This window comes from Sinocyclocheilus grahami, unplaced genomic scaffold (assembly GCF_001515645.1).
Source record: "Sinocyclocheilus grahami isolate Dianchi unplaced genomic scaffold, SAMN03320097.WGS_v1.1 scaffold173.1, whole genome shotgun sequence".
Classification (NCBI taxonomy): Eukaryota; Metazoa; Chordata; class Actinopteri; order Cypriniformes; family Cyprinidae; genus Sinocyclocheilus; species Sinocyclocheilus grahami.
Genome location: NW_015505352.1, coordinates 146,025 through 169,461, shown reverse-complemented (window position 1 = coordinate 169,461; position 23,437 = coordinate 146,025). Strand labels below are relative to the sequence as shown.

Sequence of the window (23,437 nt, the reverse complement as noted above, 5' to 3'; positions counted from 1 at the left end):
ATATATATATATATATATATATATATATATATATATATATATATATATATATACATACATACATACATACATACTCTATACACACACACACACACACACTAATAATAATAATATACAGCAAGGAAATACATATATTAATGTTACAAATGATTAGTCCTACTTTGCTTTTTAAAAACCCTGTCAAGGGGAAACAACTGACATGTTTTAGATTTTGAGATTTATATATTATATTTAAGATTTTTCCTTTCAACAGGACGACTCAAATAGATGGAGCAACAAGTGTTTTTGTGGCACTAGAGCAGGGGGTGCCAAAACTCGGTCCTGAAGGGCCGGTGTCCTGCAGAGTTTAGCTCCAACCTCAATTAAACACACCTGAACCAGCTAATCAAGCTCTTATAGGCATACTGGCAACTTACCAGCAGGTGTGTTGAGGCAAGTTGGAGCTAAACTCTGCAGGACACTGGCCCTCCAGGACCGAGTTTGGGCACCCCTGCACTAGAGGAACTATATCTTTCCAGCAGCAAATTTAGAAAAATATGGTAAAATGTAGGACACTGTGAGAAGAAATTATACAACAGATATGTTGATAAACCAGAACTATGCAAGCCTACAGTTCATATATTATTTTAAGGTCCAAACCATTACTATGACTTCTGCCTCAGTAAACTCCTAATTTGCTGCTTATTAATAGTTAGTAAGGTTGTTGTTAAGTTTTGGTATTGGGTAGGATTAGGGACGAAGAATATGGTCATTCAGAATATGTGCTTTACAAGTACTAATAAATAGCTAATATGTTAATAGTAGGCAGGCTAATAACTAGCTAATAGTGAGAATTGGTCCTTATACGAAAGTGTTACCATTATTTTTAATATGCCTGAACAGGTTATAGCTAGATTTTCTATAGATTTTGACTAGCAGAACTGCTTCATCCTGCTGCACTTTGATGTGACAAATTGTAACAGGTTGAGGCTTGTAGCATGGATGAATCATGGATAATAGATTTGAACCTGCTCCAACTGGCTTGTGATGGTTGATTACCCTGTTCAGACAGTCGCTGACATGCTCACACAAGCTCTGATGTGAGACCTGTTCTGTGCCCACCTCGTCATCATCAGCATCATACGGGGCGTACTGTTGCTCCATCATCTCTCTCTGACGTCTCTCCTGCTCCAGAGTCTGACTGATGAGTTGTGCCACCTCGCTCTGCTGTCCCGGACGCTCTCGGCCAATCACAAACCTGTAAAGACACACCAAATACCAATGAGAAGGGACGGAGGGGGGCTTTGTGAACAAATGCAGTTTGGCAGAGACTATAAAAGATTATGGCTATTGATTTTCAAATGGAGACAAAGAACAGAATAGATTTTACATAAATGAGGTGGGTATAAAATGTGGAAAGTGAAACTGCATGTCATTCAGTAAAATAGAGAAAGTTATAAAACCTTTCTTTTCTGCTTCAATGAAGTGAAATATGTTAAGCTCTTTTCTTGCAGTCTCTGGCTTCAACAAGCGTTTTTGTTCTCACTTCATTGATGGATTGTATCTTTTATAATATACCCTATAAATCAATGACCGTGACAGGAGGCAATTCTTGCGAGGTCAGTGTGATAAATGACTGTGACAAAGTGAACATAACTGTTTAAAAATGTTAACAATTCTACTTGAGAAAGTCAGGGGGAAAATTACTGCCAAAATATTGAAAACTTGAAAATGAAAGTTTATTATAAAAGGTCAAGTTTGTCATTTCTGCACCATTAGTGGCACCAAATAGAATGGCAATTGGTTAAATATCAATCAGTAATCTCTGAATGTGAATGACCTGCCTTACAATACTGAGTAATAATACATTCAAATAATCTAATAAATAAATAATCAATAACTTCAATGTCAAATATTTTATGCAAGCAACACATTAAAATGTTAAAGTTACTTTACCTGTGAAAAATACCTGTACCTGAATATGTGGTGTTACTGGGTGCTATTCTTAAAGACCAATCAAGTGGCGCATTACATCGGTGAACCTGATATTTAAGCACTAACAACTGACTAAGAGAAAAACTGAACAGATTTTCTCCTTAAGACATCAGCCAACAAATTACTTGCATATAGTTGTCTATGCATATGAAATTAGTGGAAGTTAGGTGAAACTAGATATTACGGGTTTAAATGCGGATATTTTTAATAAAAAGACAATTAAAAAAGACAATTCCCTCCAATAATATTCACCGCATCCTCTGCATTGCACAATCCATGTTTTGGAGAACCAGCAGGGAAGCGCTCAGCATGGAGTCCTAATCACCCTGCATTAGGCACAGATAAGGGCCCAAATTTGATCTACATCTGAAGCAACAACTGGGCCAATACCGTGTTATGCCAAGCATCTCTGCTGCTTCTGCAGCGCAGCTGACCTGGAAACAGTCCTCTCTTCCATCTCGATACCACACGCAGGGATCCCAACTGCTCCGGGACAGAGCTTTCTTATTGGCAAAATCCACCAGTATTATTCACATACATCTGGAGTGCCAGAATGCGTTCCTGCCAACTTGCTATAAAAACACCTAGACTCTGACACTGAATCATCACAGCAATGAATCGCTCTTAAAAGAGTGTCAATCTTCATATATTTATTGGTGGTCACAGGTGCAGATAGACTTTAAAACCTGCCTTAATTCCTACAGTAGGTTAAATATAGCACAAATTTCAAATCTGGGCCACACTGCCTCATCGGTGAGAACAGAAAAACTTGACAGAAAAACACAAAATTGTTGACATTTTTGCAGATTTATTAAAAAAAAACTGAAATATCACATGGTCCTAAGTATTCAGACCCTTTGCTGTGACACTCATATATTTAACTCAGGTGCTGTCCATTTCTTCTGATCATCCTTGAGATGGTTCTACACCTTCATTTGAGTCCAGTTGTGTTTGATTATACTGATTGGACTTGATTAGGAAAGCCACACACCTGTCTATATAAGACCTTACAGCTCACAGTGCATGTCAGAGCGAATGAGAATCATGAGGTCAAAGGAACTGCCTGAAGAGCTCAGAGTTGTGGCAAGGCACAGATCTGGCCATGGTTACAAAAAAATTTCTGCTGCACTTAAGGTTCGTAAGAGCACAGTGGCCTCCATAATCCTTAAATGGAAGACGTTTGGGATGACCAGAACCCTTCCTAGAGCTGGCCGTCCGGCCAAACTGAGCTATCGGGGGAGAAGAGCCTTGGTGAGAGAGGTAAAGAAGAACCCAAAGATCACTGTGGCTGAGCTCCAGAGATGCAGTGGGGGTGTTTTTCAGCTGCAGGGACAGGACGACTGGTTGCAATCGAGGGAAAGATGAATGCGGCCAAGTACAGGGATATCCTGGACGAAAACCTTCTCCAGAGTGCTCAGGACCTCAGACTGGGCCGAAGGTTTACCTTCCAACAAGACAATGACCCTAAGCACACAGCTAAAATAACGAAGGAGTGGCTTCACAACAACTCTGTAACTGTTCTTGAATGGCCCAGCCAGAGCCCTGACTTAAACCCAATTGAGCATCTCTGGAGAGCCCTAAAAATGGCTGTCCACCAACGTTTACCATCCAACCTGACAGAACTGGAGAGGATCTGCAAGGAGGAATGGCAGAGGATCCCCAAATCCAGGTGTGAAAAACTTGTTGCATCTTTCCCAAAAAGACTCATGGCTGTATTAGATCAAAAGGGTGCTTCTACTAAATACTGAGCAAAGGGTCTGAATACTTAGGACCATGTGATATTTCAGTTTTTCTTTTTTAATAAATCTGCAAAAATGTCAACAATTCTGTGTTTTTCTGTCAATATGGGGCGCTGTGTGTACATTAATGAGGAAAAAAAATTAACTTAAATGATTTTAGCAAATGGCTGCAATATAACAAAGAGTGAAAAATTTAAGGGGGTCTGAATACTTTCCGTACCCACTGTATATATATATTACACGAATTATATTTGAAAATATTTAAACACATACAATTCAAGATATGAAAACACAATTTCACTTTTCGAGTATCTTTCATTTCAGTTTTCATTTCAAGGAAGGTTTTTTTATGTTTTTTTTTTACTAGAAAATAAGACAAAAGTACTGATCAAGAAAGTTATTTTATGCCGTGCAGACTGTGTCAGTATCAGCCTGGCTATATGAAATCCTATGACTCAAGAAGGCTCTGTCCCTCACAAGAAAGTCACATTTAAAGAGATATTTCACCAAAAAAAATTAATCATTAATTATTGAAATTCATACAGGTTTTGAACAACTTGAAGGTGACAGAATATTCATTTCTGGGTGAGTTATCCCTTCAAGGAAATTATATTAGGCAATTACATAAAGCTTTTAAAATAAACATACATTTGAAAGTTAAAGGTAAATCAGTTTTTTTTCAGCGTGTTTATATATACAGAGGAAGTATAATACACCACTGACAGCATCTGTTTAACAACAATACGCTCCATCATGCTGTGCAGCTCTATTGTTAATGAAGAGTCTTGTTTTCTCACAGTGTGAAGTACTCCTGCCGGCCGATATGCTTTTCAAAGACATGCTCTGTGCTGTCGTGTCTAAGGGGAGTTTAGATACACTAATAAGAAGTCTGTGTTTTTCTCAGAAGAATGCTGAGCGGGAGGGAAAGACGATGGCATGTCATGCTATTTCATACGCTAATAATAACACGGTCACTCTAGCAGCTTGTAAGCTACGGTGAGGATGTGGGGATGTGAGGATCTTGCGGACAGCATTCAGGGGCAAACCTGGGATTAATGAGACATAATAAACAAGCAAAAATGACGGTAGACATCTATCTAGCATCTTACCTAACCACTCCCTGTGTGTTTCTCAGGACAGTAGCAGCGAAGCTCTGAGTTACTCCCACCAGACTGGTGCCGTCAACCTCCACGATTTGATCATTCACTTGAATTCTGTGGAAAATGAAGGTGGTTATGTTGTAATGCTTGTTACAATGACACTATAAGGACATTGTGCAAACTCTTAACCAGGTTTGTATAATACTGACTGTCATTCGGAGATGAATTTTTTAATAAAAGCTTAAATATGTTCTGCCTGAGGCCTTCTCATCACTCTGCTATGATTAATTTTTCAGTGCATCAAATATGCTGATGTATGAAGGACACAGTACATCCTGGGACAGGGTTTCCTGGAGTTTGTGAACCCCTAGAGTTTGACACAGAACTCAAGTGAAATTGCGCTAAGTCTTTGTAAAGACAATAAGATAAAAGTATAGACACAAATTAAAGTTTGTAAAGACATAGTAAAGATGTGTAAAGATTTCTTTCTGCATAATTACGACAGATATGACTTCTGTTCCGCCTTTTCAATGAAAAGACAACAGTATCAAGAGTGAATTAAATTAATAATTTATAATATGTAATAATAATATTATAAATGCATTTTCTATAAATATATTCTTTATACTACTAAATAATTTTTTCATAATATAGAATAATTAAATAATAATAATAATAATAATAACAACTATTAGTGTAGTCGTTTGTTTTGTATTGTTAATAATTAAATTAAATTAAAAATTAAATTAATAAATTAAAAAGTATTTTCTACAGATACATTCTTTATACTACCACGTGAATGAACATAAAGTACATATATAAATAAAATACATTCATAAAGTTTTTTGTTGTTAATAATTAAATTAAATTAAATTACTAATTTCTACAAAAAGTTTTCTACAAATATATCCTTTATACTACACTAATGAATATAAATATTAAAATCTTATTGAATACTTCAATTAAATAATTTAGGTCATATGACTTAAAAAGGACAAAAAGGTTGAGAATGAGAACAATATTTTTAAGCTTTCAGTTGGTCTTGGGTGGTCACATTCTTTCATTTCAGCAGCTAAAGAGTAATAATGCTCACAAGACAGAAGGAATTACAATCATATAGGATTACAAGGACGAGTAAGCTCCTTAACAACATGTGATAATATATTTTCAGAATGCTACAGTGTTTGCATGAAGAGCTCCAACTGTGTGATATCTGTAATGAGCTTTGTGAGTTTGACCAAATTGCCTTGACCCTTGATTCCAGTCTGGATATCGAGCCCCTGGCAAATCCCGTCTGTTATGCAGGCAAAGCAGAAGGAGGGATGCTTGCAAGACTGAATCCTAATGTGCACTTAAAGAGTGTGGCATAAGCACAGCTTGACCTTCACATGCATTTTCCAATGTCGCCAATATACTAATACTAAAGCAGGAAAATTGGAGTTCCAACATGCAAAAAATAAGGACTCCAGTGCAAAGATTTCAGTGTCACTGTTGAATTCTACATTGTTACACTTCGCTCAGAAACAGCCTGAGTTAATGGTGGAGGAAATTACATTCTGGCTGTTGAATAGTCCTTTTGAAACCTGATTGCAAAGATTGCAGTTGCTTGGTAATCTTGAAACATGTAAACATTTCTCAAGATTTCAGCAGGGTTTGATGCCACTCAGTGAAAAGATGAGACCACATTAAACTGACATTCAAAATCTTAAACATGTAAACAAACAGCAAGATTTAGAACTTCAAGAACATCTTTAAAGAAACATTATAATTGTAAAATGTATAAAAAATACAGTACTTCAGACTCCGCACTATTTCTAGGTCACTAATGAACACTAAAGTAAATTTGTGACACTGATCATGTAACTCCTTATACAGAAGATCAGATGTTCTTCAACTGCAGCTCAAGATGTTCTTTGAACCATTTCAAATCATGCTGGAAAACATGATCGACAGGTTTTACATAAACGTGTAGTCTTGTCAAATCTGTTGATTGCTGCTGCCATTCATTAATTTTTTTCTTTAATTAATTAATGCATTTAGCAGACGCTGTTATCCAAAGCGACTTACAGTGCATTCAGGCTATAAATTTTTTATCAGTGTGTGTGTGTTCCCTAGGAATCGAGCCCACAACCTTTTGCGCTGCTAACACAATGCTCTACCACTGAGCCACAGGAACACGTGAACATTAAAACTAAAGGGAGACAAACCAAATACATAGATGTTAAATAACTTTTCACTCAAATCTTTATGCTGCTAATATCATTTTAATTGAATAAATGGAAGAAAAAATTTTTGCTAAATCTCACTACCACTTTTTCACTAGCGGTCTCAGTTTCAGTAAAGCAAAAACAGTCTACTAAAGTTACTAGAATGTTTGGCCAGATGTGAAATGGGCTGCTTTCATTCTCATCCCTACCCTTTCTTTAGCATCCTGAGCCACAATCAGTGATAAAGCCTCAAGCTTTGCTTTAATTTTAGGCAATGTGCAAATCTCATAAGGGACTCTCAGGGATTCACTCACTCTGGGTGCAGCTAAAAAGAGCAAGGACAAGAAACCCATGATTTTCTATACTGTTTGACCAACAGGGTAGTTTTTCTACATGGAAAATACTCATATTGATATCCAGAAAGTAGGGTGATATAATACTAATATATATGTCCTTCACTAAAGTAATGTGTATAAATACTAGTGCTGTCAAATCATTAATCGCGATTAATCGCATCCAAAATAAAAGTTTTTGTTTACATATGTGTGTGTACTGTGTATATTTATTATGTATATATATGTAAATACACACATGCATGAATATATTTAAGAAAAATATGTTATGTTTATATTTTAAATATATTTACATATAATATAAATTATATGAATATAAATATATACATGTAAATACAATGTGTGTGTAATCGTTTAATCGTTTGACAGCACTAATAAAGTAATATGTGCAGTTTAGTTTACCTTCCATCTCTCTCTGCTGCTCCACCCTCTATGACAGTCTTAACAAAGATGCCCAGTTTCTCCAGGCCTGCGTCAGCGCCGACCCCCATTCCTATAATACTGATGCCCAGGCCGTCCTCATCTGACACACACAGATGAACATACACAAATCAATGAAAGGAAAAATATTAGTGCTGGGCAAATGGAAAGAGTGACAATTCAATAAATCATTGGATGTTTGATGGATGGATGCATGTTTACTGTAACTGATCAATATTCAAGGCTTACCATTGATTTACACACATTGCTCAAAATATCCAGATACATGCAGAACATTTCTCTGAAAACATATTTGTATCTCTTTTTTTTTTTTTAAGAAAGCTTATAGGGAAGACAGGGGCTAGTTGTCACAGAGGCTATACTGTATCTCAATAACTATAAGGTTCCGAGTAAAAACTGACTGAAAAAGTCAAAAGTGTGAAAACTAGACCTAGTGTTACTTAAAAAAAACTATCCTAAATGTTTAACCTCAGAGAAATCTCTTTGGTGACACTGCTATCCAGCTATTCACCTTTTTCCAGTTCCACAGGGAGAAGTTCCAGCTTCTCCACCCGTTTCTCCAGCTCATACTCAGCTGAGGATGCCACTGGGTCCACCTCTTCATTCCTCCGGTCGTAATCTTCATTGGAGTAGGTTTTGAACACCTGGTAGCCAAAAAAAAGTCAAGGCCAGTGTCACAATACTGAGGTTACATGACTAAAACAGCTGTGTAAAGCACTTTTTTCACATTTACAAAAGATGGGGTATTTGAACCACACAGTTCTAGAGAGTATGTTTCTTCAAAAACACAGAAGAAATATTAGTCCATTGGAAGTACTGAGCTCAAACATATATGACTCCATTGATCACATACTCTCTCTCTCTCTCTCTATATATATATACAGTGGCATGCGAAAGTTTGGGAACCCCTTGCAGAATCTGTGAAAATGTGAATAACTTTAACAAAATAAGAGAGATCATACAAAATGCATGTTATTTTTTATTTAGTACTGTCCTGAGTAAGATATTTTACATAAAAGATGTTTACATATAGTCCACAAGACAAAAAAAATTGCTGAAAATATTCAAAAACCCCCATCAAAACCCTCTTAGTTCTTAATACTGTGTGTGGTTACCTGGATCTACGACTGTTTTTTTGTTTTGTGATAGTTGTTCATGAGTCCCTTGTTTGTCCTGAACAGTTTAAACTGAGCATTGTTCTTCAGAATTATCCTCCATGTCCTGCAGATTCTTCAGTATTCCAGCATCTTTTGCATATTTGAATCTTTTCCAGCAGTGACTGTATGATTTTGAGATCCATCTTTTTTACACTGAGGACAATTGAGGAACTCAAACACAACTATTAAAAAAGGTTCAAACATTCACTGATGCTCCAGAAGGAAACACGGCGCATTAAGAGCTGGGAACTCAGGACAGTACTAAATAAAAATAACATGCATTTGTATGGTCTCTCTTTTGTTAAAATGATTCACATTTTCACAGATTCTGCAAGGGGTTCCAAAACTTTCGCATGTCACTGTATATATATATATAGTGAGACAGTGAGGCAATGTCTCTGGCTGCATCTGAGCGTCTTCATAACAGTGCTTATCGTCTGAAACACTAAGTGTCATTTGCCATCTCCTCAGTGGAAGTGATGGTCCTGTGCATTGTAGTGTGAAAGGACAGTCACGCACAACTGTGTCCTCTAAGCAGGTTCTGGGACAAACATCAGCCCCATGCCAATGCAACACTTTCCTGCCTCCCCCTTATCTCTTTCCTTATAAAAAGGGTTCACTGGATAAGTTGTAGCTTCATGTTGACACAGAATCAGTTTCCCTGACCCAGATTTTACAGTATTTCATTTTAAAAGAATAAATTCCTAAAGCAAGTACCAGGGTTAATATAGAAATAATAACACTTTAAGACTTTCAAGAACAGTTTATATATATATATAAAAGCAAGAAGTTTCTCAAGCTCACCAAGGTTGCAATTATTTGATCAAATATACAGAGAAATATTGTTACAATTTAAAATAACTCTTCATTTTTTAGGTTATAGACAGAAGAACTAAAAATAAAAAATAGTCTAAAGGCTATAATTTAATAAAAAATTTTGTTTGAGTTATAAAGGCAACTTTGGGCCCTGTATGAAATGTATCAGTGGTTTCAATTATCAGTCTGCCTGCTAATTCTATATAAAAATAATAATAATAACCCTCCACAGAAAAGGAAATACCAACAATCTTCAGTTTTCTTCAGTATAGGTACCCAAGTCGTTGCTGAATCTTTTCTTGGCTTTGGTCCGACTAACAGCGCTACTTTTTGTGAGCATCTCCACCCATCTAGTAACATTGATTCGTCCCACTCAAGATCCCCTCTCTATCATCAGCCTCACCTCTATCCATCTCCTGTCATTTTACCATTTAGATCAATACACCTGTAAGCTGCCTTCAAACAAACGCAGTGCATCACTTTTGTCTTCTCATCATACAGTAGACCAGCTCTCACACGATCCTTTATCCTCTATCTATTGCTCATACACTCTGGCATACTGCAGTCTTAAAACCCAGCAGCCTGCGAGGTCTTTGGCTCCAACTGCTACCTTGCATAATAGCCAAGAAATGTAAGCTTGTATAAGCATTTTGCTGTTCAGAGAGCACTTTAAGTTTTTATTGCATGTTGTGAGATTCCACCAAAGGCTCCGAGAGCTTCTCATTTTTCTCGGCGAATTTCTACAGAACTGCAGGGGTGAGTGAAACTGAGCCAGGCCCATCATCCATCCCTCTCCTCCCACTCTCTTCCTCGTCCCTCTTTGCTCATTACTTCATTATCCTTCTCATCTCTCATCCTTCTTTGTGTCATTGCACTTCTAGCAGAGAAGCCATGGCTCTTCGGTATGCCTCTAATGCAGCATATTACACCAGCACGCCTCCAGCTGCATCGTGGGTGACTGCAGTCCTTGTGGGGAACAGTCCGAGGATTAACCGAGGGGAAGCAGGGAGGGATGTAGAAGAACAATCGACTGAAAGTGTTTGTCGCCATTTGTATCACAGACTGGTAACAGTGCTGAGTGGCCTAGAGTCTGGCTGACTACAACTGATCGTATTAAATGGCCTTACAGTCAAGCAGTGGTGCCAGCGCTCCCAGTGTCACCACACACACACACACACACACACACACACACACATATATTCATACACAGCAATCCCTCAGAGGGACGCCGAGGCTGATGCTGAGTGGATTAACCATGCAACAGACGAATCTGTAGACAGACATTTCTGTACTATTGTCTGAAAACAGGAAGCTGCTCCAAAATGAGGTGTTTGGCAAAGTCAAATTATATATCATTCTACCATATTGGTAAGGAATACCTTTAAATATGAACATATGGGTGATTCTACAACTACAGACACTTGTGGGCCTGTGGAAAAATTCCCTTTTCACACTCACTAGTTTAATTGATCTACTAACAAGGAATCACATGAGAATTCTGTCATATTTTCTGAATAGGGCTGCAAAACGATTAATCGCATTCAAAATAAAAGTTTGTTTCCATACTATGTGTGTACTGCGTATATATATTATGTATATATAAATACAAACACATATGTACAGTATATAAATTATATATAATTTATATTATATCCTCCTGAGAACCAGAAATAAAAAGCTTTGTGAATTTAGTATTTTTTCATGTCATTACATTGTTTAGAGCATAAGAAAAAAATGGTAAAATAACATTTTTGAAAATTTTTATTTTATTCATAAGTTATGCTATGTCCTCTGTAGAGAACACCAGGACTCAGTTTTTCTAAAAATAAAATGACAAGAGTAGACATGAAAAGGCAAAAACAATGGGAATTTTTTTAAAATCACCAATCAATCTTTAGGTTTCAGGATTTTGCTTTATGCAATATGTGTGTAAGAATTCCATAAACTGGTTTTCCCATTAAGCACAATGTTATCTATACACTGTATCTGAAATGATGTCCTGTTTCATAACAGGAAGTCATATTTTGATTTGAAACCCCATAACATTTTCCTGAGATGTTGATTTATGACAAACAATTTGAAAATTAATCCGATTTCAATTATAATTACAAAATAGTATCATATTTCTATAAGGATGTACAATTTTATCACTAAATTAATGTCAGGCATTTTTAAAGACCAAGGAGAGGGAGTGGTCAGGGTGAAACATCCAATCATTTGGTATCTCTGGAAAGCCCTGAATGTGCTCTGTACAGGACATCCAGACTTAAAACTGTGACGTGTGAGGTCTCCGAGAAATTCACTAAAATATAATGTCCACTACAGAGACAAAAACTCCATAGCTGGGTCTCAGGAGATTTATTTTATGTATAAATCTAACATATTTTTCCTTAATATATACATGTATTTATATATACATAATAAATATACACAGTACACACACATATAGTATGTAAACATTAACTTTTATTTTGAATGTGATTAAATCGCAATTAATCATTTGCAGCCCTATTTCAGAATCAAAGAAATTGAAGAAACAAAATGCATTCTGTGGTTGAAGTTACATTAAACACCTTTAAAAATATTTGTTTTGCTAATGTGCATTTCATAGCTAGCACACTGCATACACAAAATAAATAATATTTTCACACTTTTTTTGTTAATCATTTTTGCAAAATAAATAAATAATTGTTATTTTATTAAGAAATGAATGCTTTTATTCGAAAAGGATGCATTCAGTTGATGAAACATGCAGGGAAAAACACCATATCATGGTTTCTACAAAAATATTAAGCAGCACTGCAAAGCAAAACTGTTTTCAACATTGATAATAATAAGAAATGTTACTTAAGCAATGGATGCTGAAAATTCAGCTTTATCATCACAGGAATAAATTGCATTTTACAATATATTCACATAGAAAACAGTTACTTCAATTTGTAATAACATTTTACAATTTTTGTATCATTTTTGATCAAATAAATTCAGTCTCAGTGAGCATACAGTAAGAAGCATAACTAATTATAACACATTTTTTATCATGGAAATCTGGGTCTGCCAAAAGAGTAAACCAATAAAATCTACAAAACATGGCAATATTGAAGACTTCTATTGAATAAAAATGGACATAAAAGTGCCTGTAGTGGAAGAAACACAGCATATATGAATCAACAGTTTCATGACAAGTATTTGTTTGCTAATGCTGAAAGTTATTAAAAGCCTTTTATCTGTGTGTAAAAGCCTTTTCAGAGAAAGCATTCTGTGAGTCTCAGCATTACTTTAAAGGCCATTTTACCTTTCAACTATTTAAAAAAAAACACTTGGCCATGAAGGAGACGTGAACTGATGAGTCATGTGATATGAAACTCTCCAGCATAATTAGCCTTTTGCTCTGTGTCAAGTCCACAGCTCCTTCAAAACACATGGTTATGTTCATCCTGTTGACTCTTTTTTTCAGTTTATCTGGCCTGGAATGTCATTTTGCCCTCTTTTTAATCCTGTTTGTGAAAATATCTCTGGGGGCCTCGCCCCCCGCCAACACGTAGCACGCTAGCGCAGTGAGGGGGAGCTACTAGCATAAAGGGGATAAACAAGACAAACAATTGCTTACTTTATGTTTCATTCTCATGTGTTGGCTGAGTCTTCTCACATGATCAGTAACATGGTCTGATGAATACATAATTCATCAACTGACCACATGAGTGGGTGAGAGTGTTACATTTACAGGCAACGTGTTCATGCAAGCTAGTCTCAGCTTCAAGCCTAAACTAAACACACGTGCATTATACATATGCATTTAATAATGCTTTAAACTTTGTATTCATCCTTACTTCATAGAAAGATTTATTTATTGAAGATCTATTCAAGATTTGACAACCATAGCTCCTAACTAATAGTTATTAAACTATGGAAAATTAAATTAAATTAAATACAGGTCTAAACGATACCCAACCCTATATATAAATGTAAAATATTTGCTTGCAATAAATACATGTGTGCCTCTTTATCTCTTGTAAATCATTTACAAAATTAAAAGCAACATTGCATATATTAGGCAGTCGTGGCCTAATGGTTAGAGAGTTGGACTTGTAACCCAAAGTTTGCGGGTTTGAGTCTCAGGTCCAGCGGGGATTGTAGGTGGGGGGAGTGAATGATCAGCGCTCTCTCCACCCTCAATACCATGATGGAGGTAAGACCCTTGAGCAAGGCACCGAACCACCAACTGCTCCCCAGCAATATGGCTGCCCACTGCTCCGGGTGTGTGTTCACAGTGTGTGTGTGCACACTTGGATGGGATAAATGCAGAACACAAATTCCGAGTATGGGTCACCATACTTGGACACATCATGTCCTCTCCTTTTTAAAAAAGAAATATAGCATTAGCCTATATACATTATTTTTCTAAATTGTCTTATTTTCTTTTTCTAAATTATTCTCTAAATTATTATTACTATTATTTTTATTATTATTATTATTATTATAGATATTCCTGATTACAATGGGTGCACATTAAGGGAAAAATGGCACTCTACACATCTGGGTGACCACACAGCGACCACATTTGTCCTGACTGTTTCACAACAATACAGGACACTGTGTCAGCACTGAACACCTCCTTGTTTCCAGCATGGAAAAAAGCAGGAACTACACTCTCTGATGGATTCAGTGACGGCCTGTGACGGGGGGCGGAGGGAGAGCTGTGGAGAATAAGCGCCTGACACGGACAGCTGGAACGGCACAGCGTCAGAACCACAGACCTGTCTTCTGTTTCCACAGTCGTTAAAAATTCATCTCCAGAAGGGGTCAGATGTCAGAGAAACAAGCAAACAAAAAATACCACAGCATTCATAATGCATTGTGAGACAGATCTTTGCCAATGACTACAGCTTCAAAATCGCTGTCATGAGAACAAGACAATTGCTTGATTGCCTATTTTTCCCTGAACCCGAAGCGCACAAACTGCACATTGATATCTCATGACAGCAAGTTTGTTCTGCGTAACAAATTCAACAAATGAGCAAAACCAGCTTCCCACTGACTACATAACTCCTGTAAACAGAACAAAATGTAGACATGTCTACTGTAATGGACAAAACTTTTTTACACATTTAAAATACACAGTTTTTCTCTTGGAAAAGGGACAAAAATATTGATGACTCATCCTGCACTACACAAATTTTTGTCCAATCAGATTCTCTCTACAATTAGAATTCCCCGCCCCCTAATACCCACTGCAACTCAACAGAAAGTAGCAAATCATAGCAGTTATGTAGCTAACTAAATCCTGGCCTTTATTTTTATATTTTTAATGGATTGGCGCTTCAAAACGTTACACCCAAACTTCCTATTTAAATAGAAAATCAACTAATTAGAAAGCTATGCTTGTTGGATCATTAGCAACCATCTAAATCATCATGAAATCACCAACTGAGACATCTTTATCCACGGCATAAGGTTGAAATAGCCTTTTTCCAATTACATAAAGCCTCTTTAATCTACTCCAGTCAGGGCTACTACTTCAAAAATACCTTGATCTACTGGAGATACTTTGTTTATATATATTTAATATAACCCTAAAATATGGCTATTAACTAGACTATGGCCATCCACCCTTTTAACTGAATTACAGGACTGAGCTGATATAGTAAAAGGCTGGATTGATTCAGAGAGAGCCATGTGATCTATATACAGTATGTGCATCTAAGCACAGAATGGAGTGTATAATCACTGAATAATTTCAGCAGTCATTCAACTGCTGCCCAGTCTTTCAAATCCATTAGTGAATCAAGAAGGAATAAATATGCCATAACAAGAGGCTGAGATTAGCAGAGCTAATGTCATATTTCATTCAGCCTGTAAGTGCAGTTTATGTAGGTGGATGATGACAGGATGGATGTAACAAAGGGCACAGCTAAACAAACACTAGATCTGACTGTAAAACAGACAGTCGCTCCTGCATCAGGCACGTGTTTGATGCTTCATCCGATGGGATATGGTTAATTTGCTCTCAATTAAATCTAATATAAGAAGATATGTATAAAATTATCTTCTAAACCGATATTACTCAACTACTCAATTACTCAATCTACAGCTGCTGAATGTTGTGACAACAAAACCAGTGAATATAAACATGCCTGAGTTTATATTAGACATTGGTGTGTCACACTTTCTCATAATAATACAAAAAAAAATTTAATGTAATGCTTTCATAACATAATGGGTGAAAAGCTGCAAAAGTAATAAAATTGATTTGTGCAATTGTCTACAAAAAAAAAAAAAAGGACAAGTGATTTGTTTGCTTTAAGATTATAATTTTTATATTGGACATCATGTGGTGACCCATCACAGTATTAACATTTTTTTATTATATGTGACCCTGGACCACAAAACCAGTCATAAGGGTCAATTTTTCGAAATTGAGATTTACACATCATCTGAAAGCTGATAAATAAGCTTTCCATTGATGTATGGTTTGTTAGGATATAATATTTGGCCGAGATACAACTATTTGAAAATCTGGAATCTGAGGGTGCAAAAAAATCTAAATATTGAGAAAATCGCATTTAAAATTGTCCAAATGAAGTTCTTAGCAATGCATATTACTAATCAAATATTAAGTTTTGATATATTTACAGTAGGAAATTTATAAAATATCTGCATGGAACATGATCTTTACTTAATGTCCTAATGATTTTTGGCATAAAAGAAAAATCAATAATTTTGACCCATACAATGTATTTTTGGCTATTGCTACAAATATACCCCAGCAACTTAAAGGAACACTCCACTATTTTTGAAAATAGGCTCATTTTCCAACTCCCCTAGAGTCTGGTGGTAGCACTTTTAGCTGTAGCTTAGCATAGATCATTGAATCTGATTAGACCATTAGCATCTCGCTCAAAAATGACCAAAGAGTTTCTATATTTTTCCTATTTAAAACTTGACTCTTCTGTAGTTACATTGAGTACTAAGACCGACGGAAAATTAAAAGTTGCAATTTTCTAGGCCGATATGACTAGGAACTATACTGTCATTCCGGCGTAATAATCAAGGAACTTTGCTGCCATACCATGGGTGCAGCAGGTGCAAAAATATTACGCAGCGCCTGAAAATAGGCTTATTGGAAGTTACCTAGCTGGGGACTATTTTCAGGCACTGCGTAATATCATTGCGCCTGCTACACCCACGGTACGGCAGCAAAGTCGGTCTTGGTACACGATGTAACTACAGAAGAGTCAAGTTTTAAATAGGAAAAATATAGAAACTCTTTGGTAATTTTTTAGCGAGATGCTAACGGTCTAATCAGATTAAATGATCTATGCTAAGCTGCAGCTAAAAGTGCTACCGCCAGACCGGGAGATCAGCTGAATGGATTCCAAAATGGTAAAACTCAACTGTTTAAGGGAGTTGGAAAATGAGCCTATTTTCAAAAATAGTGGATTGTTCCTTTAAGACTGGTTTTGCGGTCCAGGGTCACATATAAAGAAAATGTCCTAAAAGACAGTTCACCCCAAAATGGAAATTATGTCATCATTTACTCCACCTTATGTTATTTCAAACCTGTATGACATTCTTTGGAACACAAAAGGGGAAATTTTAAGTTAAATTCTCAAATTTCACAGTCAAAGCTATCATATGACATCAGAAAAGCCCACAATATACTACTTTTATACTATTTTTATGGTGCTTTCACATCCTTTTTGAAGTTTGAAAACTTCAAATCCCCATTTTTTGTAATGACAAGAAAGTTGAATTCTCCTTAATCATCTCTCCTGAGAAAAGGTCATACAGGTTTGGAACAACATGAGTGTGAAAACATTTCATTTTCAGTAAAATATCCCTTTCATCAACCATTAAAAACGGCTAACTTTACAGTACCACAAACTGCACACACCCACCAACAGACCTAATTCAGGTTAGACACCATACTGAATTTAGCACAGATAAAAACGAGGCTGTGAGGGATAGACTTGCAGTCTTTACAAAGGCATGTACTGTAAAGGTAGATGATTTCACAACACACAAAACTGTAGGGGGTTTTAGTCTTTTGAAGGTTACTGTCAGAAAGAGGTTTCATCAGCTGAACAATCATGTTAATAAACATAGAAACGGACTTCAGATGCACTGTACTTTTAAGCCTCATTTTCATTTCTGTCAAAAATATGGCACTGAATAAGGTCAATATGAGTGGATGTATGCAACTTGCCCACAGACATACAGACTTGGACATTACCAAAAAAATTTGACCGTCCTTTTAAAAAATATATATTTATTGAATATTTATATTATACTTTTTATACTTATTTATGACAGGAAGTGAAGTGGGAGAGAGAAAGCGGGGTAGGATCAGGAAAGGTTCTCGAGCCGGGATTCAAACTTGGGACACCCGTAGTGCAATGGAACTATATATCGGCGCGCTGCCCGTGAGGCTATTGGCACCGACTGACCGTCCTTTTAAAAGTTAAAAGTCAAGCCTATTCATTTTGCTATGCTAAACAACAGCCATTATTTTTGCCATTTTATTACCTGAATTTAGGTAATGAACCCCATCTAAACATACCCGTTTGGCAAGCACAATGCTAAGTCATTAATCAAAAAAATCAAACATGCAGATGGAAAAGGATAAATAATACAAGCCTAATTTATTGCATGAAATTGAAAAAGATGAATCAGGGAATTATGCTGTGATCATTTTGAAACTGATGAACCTGTAATCGTCAAAGTAAATGGAGGGAAGGGTCTTTGAGAGTGCTGTTATTCCACACAGCCACTAGAGCTACTCGCACAAGAGCCTCTTACAGCAACTCTACATTAATTACACTTTGAAACGCTTTAATATGGAAACAATCCACTTAATGAGCGACTAAGAAATATTATGAGCAAGAGAGAAAATGTTCAGTGTGATTAATGACTGACACTTCTATTCAACGACAAGCTAGTCTAGTCTGGTTAATAATGGGCAATGTTTTACCACAAATCAGTCCCTTTCTCAAGTCTGAACACAGACCACAGGCTGTTATTTCCTCCATGTCTGCAGAAAAACCATGTGGCCTGGGTTCAAAATTCCCTGACTCATGAAAAAGTCTTTCTTTGTCAAGCTAACGACCAGGGCAGTTCAGTCGAGTTGACAGTTAACCCAGCCGGCACAATGCCATTTTACAAAAGCCTGGCATTTTCTGGTTGCTCCACGTGCCACGGTACTATGCTTAGGGTGACCATACGGGTAATTTTTACGGGACACGTCCTTGTCAGGATTTCTATATTGCCTAAAATATCCAGGTTTTGACTGTTTGTACTGTGCAGATCGATCGTTGTATGACATTCCCGAGAGCTATAGAGAGCAGAGCAGACGGCTCCTTATGCTTTCAAATCACTCTCGCGGTACTTTGGTGTCATTCAATGATCGGTGCGCAGCGACGCTTCAATTCGAACGAATTAACAAACACGTGCGCGTATTTGCATGGCTTTGATCGTTCTCTGTAGATCTCAACTTTTCATGCGCCACGATTTGTCGATTATATACAATACCTGAATGATATTGGTCAAACTACTTTGGATGTTTTAGGCAATATAAATATCCTGGCCAGGACGTGTCCCGTATGAACGGCACATATGGCCACCCTAACTATGCTTTATTTAATAATATTTAGTTCATGACTATTTATGAAAGAACACAGCTAAATGACACTTCTGTTATACCAGACTGATCTAAATACCAGTTACGAACCATCACACATTTGTCATTCTGCAGCTGTGAAGACCTATATTTCACGTTTATAATTAGCAGCCAGATCCAAGATTTCAAACGGAGAGTAGCATTGGGATGTGATCTGATTAAGGGACTCTAAGAATACAATACTTCAAGAGCAAAACGGTGTACAAACTGGGCGTAATGGACCTTTTAATTCAGTTAATACCAGCACACGACCGCTCAATGAAATTCAGCTCGTGTGAGGGAGATTAGCAAGCAAACATCACGTTTACCCATTGAGAGAAGGAGGGGAACTGGTCCAGCACTGCTTAAGAGTATTAATGGGACTGATCCAACCAGGGGAATGTTTGTTTTCAAGCGTTTTCCACATCCAGAGTTAATAGCCAGAGCTGTAAACACATTTCCAGCAGCTCAAACAGTCAGCAGTGATTTTCATGATATCGCAACTAATCAATGACAACAGTCCTAGTCCACAACTGTGCTATTATATGGCCAAATCAAAGATAATTGATTTAAATGCTGGCTAATAGAATTGATCTGAACTCTAATTGGCTGTAAAATGCATTTCTGAGAAGTTAACATCGTAAAAATCCCCTCTCAAACAATGTGATTCTGTAGCCTCCTTCCAAACACAAGACATCGATAGACAGACTGTAATTACCTTCACGCTTCACCTTGGAAAAAGTTGAGAACACAGAGGTTATCCATGTTCTCATGGGAGCGTGACTTGATCATAGTCTAGAGGAGCGGGGATTGACAAGCATGGGGACAGACAGCGGTGGTGTAAAAAGTTACAGCAAGGAGAGCCAGCGAGGCATGTGAGGACAGAAGCTATATGTGTTAATCTCCCTGCAGGCATGAGTGGGCCTCTGGATGTCAATTTATGGTTCTGTCAGCTCATTATCTAAATAGCACTAACATAGGCGGGCAAAACAGAAAATTGCTCTCGCTAGATTTGGAGAAAATCAATAAAAAAAAGGCATCAATGGCCTCTAAGGATTCAATTATGGCTTTGCTATGAGACAAGATGAACAACAGCAACTCAATAACAAGATGCAGGTGATCTCTAAACAAGTCTAAGAAAATGTAAGAGTGTCCATGAGAAAGAAAAGAAAAATCTTTTAAAAGGAAGGAAAAATATAAAATACAAATGTACTCTTGGTTTTCATCTTGGGTTTATAATGTATTATATTGTTTTGTTTATGCTATTGAGTATACCTTAATCATTATTTTCAAATTCGTATTTATTTTTTTAAGGTAAAGGAATGAAAATGTATCATGATCATGATGTAACATTTGTAATTTAAAAAAACTTTAAAAAAAAAATTTGATATAAGAACTATTAAAGTATTTAAGTCAGAGTATTTATGAAATGTATTTTTAAAGTCTACAGTTATAGTGTAACGAAAGCAGTGTTGTTTTTGTTAACTAAAACTATTAAAAAAAAATTGATAATTAAAATAAAGCTGAACTAAAAAAAACTTAAAACTTAAACTTAAATGGAAACTAGAAATGTTGGTTAATTTTTGTACTTCAGTTTAAACTAAATTGAAAATTTCATTTTAGTTTAAACTGAAGTACAAGAATTACTAGAACTAAAACGGTTAAATAGAAATATTTTAAAAACTAATACAAATTACAACCACACAACACAAATTCTAAAATCTAAACTAAAATTTCAAAATAAAACTGAATTAAAAATATTAATAAATACTATGATAATATTTAAATAATACTAAAATAGCATGAAATGGAAATAGTGAAAGATCTTTTCTTCTGTTTTGTGATGTACACCCAAGTGAAATGGATTATCGGAAAAGAAAAATAATGTTGGGCAGGAACTGGTTCTAGCCATCAATTGCTGACTGGATGGAGGCAGAGCTGAATGCTTGGTGGGGTTTAAACAGACAACATAATTGGGGAAGTCTTCAATACATCACCAGAGAAAAGTCAGTTGCTTCACTGTAAGGTTTTTTGTTTTAAATTACATTTTAATAAAAAATTTAAAAACAAACATATGTATGGATGAATTGTTCACAATAAGATGCATTTAAATAATAGACAGGGTGAGATTCAATTTCATGCTGACTTTAAATGTCACATCATTGATATCATTGACTGTATCCATTAATACAGTTAAAGACCAGCAATAAACTTACTTTTATGGGAGCAGAGCTGAATCGAATTTTCCTTTTTTGTGGAATATCCTCCTTTTCCTCCTCTGGAAGACCGTGAATCTCCGTAATCTCTGATCCTGGATCATAGGAAAGATCATCATCATATAGGTCATCCTCAGGGTCGGTGCAGCTCTCCCCCCAGCCCTGGTAGCAAGCATCTCCATCGGCATTGAAAACAACTCTCTCATTGCTACAGTATTCCTCACTGGGTTCTTCAATTTGATCCTCTGTAATCCGGCTAGATTCCTCTTTCACATGACCGTCTGTGTCCTCGTGGACCTTGGTAGCTGTAGACGCATGTGAATTTCCTGCAGCGTCATTGACTTGAGTCTCTGCTGAAGAACCGTCTATGGCCTTGGTTGAGTTTACCTCATCTTTTGGTTTGGGTTCACTGGATCCATCAACCAACTCGGGGGTTTCCTGGGGCTTCTTCTCATCAGGTTTCACCTGGTCCACAGCTTCTGACAGAGGACTAGGACTGAGAAGATCTTCTGAAGATGAAGAAACCGGCAGATTGTGCTTGCTACCCACTCGTGTCCTGTAAAAACCAGGTGACGGAGACTGTCGCGCACTGGTATTGTCCTCGCTGTCCTCCCCGTGTCTCTGTAAGCCATCTGGGGAGTACAGCCCTCTTCCACCTCCGTGGCCTCTTTTGAAAGTAGCACCGGAGCCCTGTTGGTCTATATTTTCGAACACAGCACTGAGCTGACTCACAGTGGGAGATGAGGCCTCTGTCCTGGAGCAAAGACTATCCAAAGAGTCCGTACTCCCTCGGTTTGAACGGGCCCCCCGCCAGTCATCCAAATGCTCATGAGAACCCCTCTTTTCCCGGCCGTAAGAGTACACGGGCGACTGTGAAGCATCTCTGGAGCTCTGCTCAAAGAGTTTCCTTGTTTCTGAGAATTTTGCGTTATGTGGGCCACCGGCAGTCCGCTCTCCAGTCCCGTGCTGGAATTTGACCACTGACCCATCTGCCCTGTTGACGAAGTTTGTTGGCTTGTTGAGTTTCTGCGGGGAGGTCTCTTCCCTTGATCGTCTGTTGGACCCAGTGTTCTCAGTCCCCATTTGCATGAACATGTTCTTGATGCGACTGACATGGGCCCCATATTGCCGCCCTCGAGGCTGCCTGACTCCCTCCTGGTCCATGGGTTTGGGGTCTCCATCTTGTCTCGGTTGGTCAAACGCCTTCTTTAGAGCCTGGAACTCTGCCCTGTAGGCATTCCGGTGCGGGGAAGCGCTCCTCAGGGTATTCCTCTCTGCCGAGGCCTCTGTCTTCAACATCTTAGCCTCGACAATGGAGGTCTTCTCAAATATACAGTAACATTCCTTCAGGTTGTTTGTTGGGTGCAATCACATTTTGTTGGGGATTCCTGAAAACATTTACAAAAACGTTATGAGTAGCTTTGTTTGTTTACAAGTTATGCAATTATTTGTGCACAGAACACAATTATACACTGTAAAAAGTGGAAACTTGTCATTATGACCCTATAGAGCACAGTATATTTTAAAATGTAATTTATTCCCATGATGGCAAAGCTGAATTTTTAGCAGCCATTACTCCATTCTTCAGTGTATAGTGTATCCTTTCAGAATATACATAAAACTACATATATAGAAGCTTCTTAGGCCAATAAAAGATCTAATGATCTGCCTGTGAGTATAATCACAGAAATATAACTTTTTTTGTCAAGCCAGATTATTAGGAACTACTCCATTGATCCCTATTGTTTCTAATAAACTCGCTAAGATAAGAACCTACAG

General features: G+C 37.1%; 1 protein-coding gene across 4 annotated transcripts in view; it reads right to left on the bottom strand.

The window, feature by feature from the left end:
* Positions 1–23,437, bottom strand: part of ppp1r9a (protein phosphatase 1, regulatory subunit 9A) — a 51,744-nt gene that overhangs the window by 22,212 nt on the left and 6,095 nt on the right. For all 4 annotated transcript variants that reach the window (XM_016283269.1, XM_016283267.1, XM_016283270.1 and 1 more), the window contains exons 2-6: positions 21,659–23,046; positions 8,326–8,458; positions 7,776–7,896; positions 4,823–4,927; positions 1,102–1,237 (exon numbers count right to left, since the gene is read on the bottom strand). In XM_016283269.1, coding sequence (XP_016138755.1) covers positions 1,102–1,237; positions 4,823–4,927; positions 7,776–7,896; positions 8,326–8,458; positions 21,659–22,957 — 1,794 coding nt within the window. In that variant the 5' untranslated portion in view covers positions 22,958–23,046. The remainder of the gene's footprint in view (positions 1–1,101; positions 1,238–4,822; positions 4,928–7,775; positions 7,897–8,325; positions 8,459–21,658; positions 23,047–23,437) is intronic.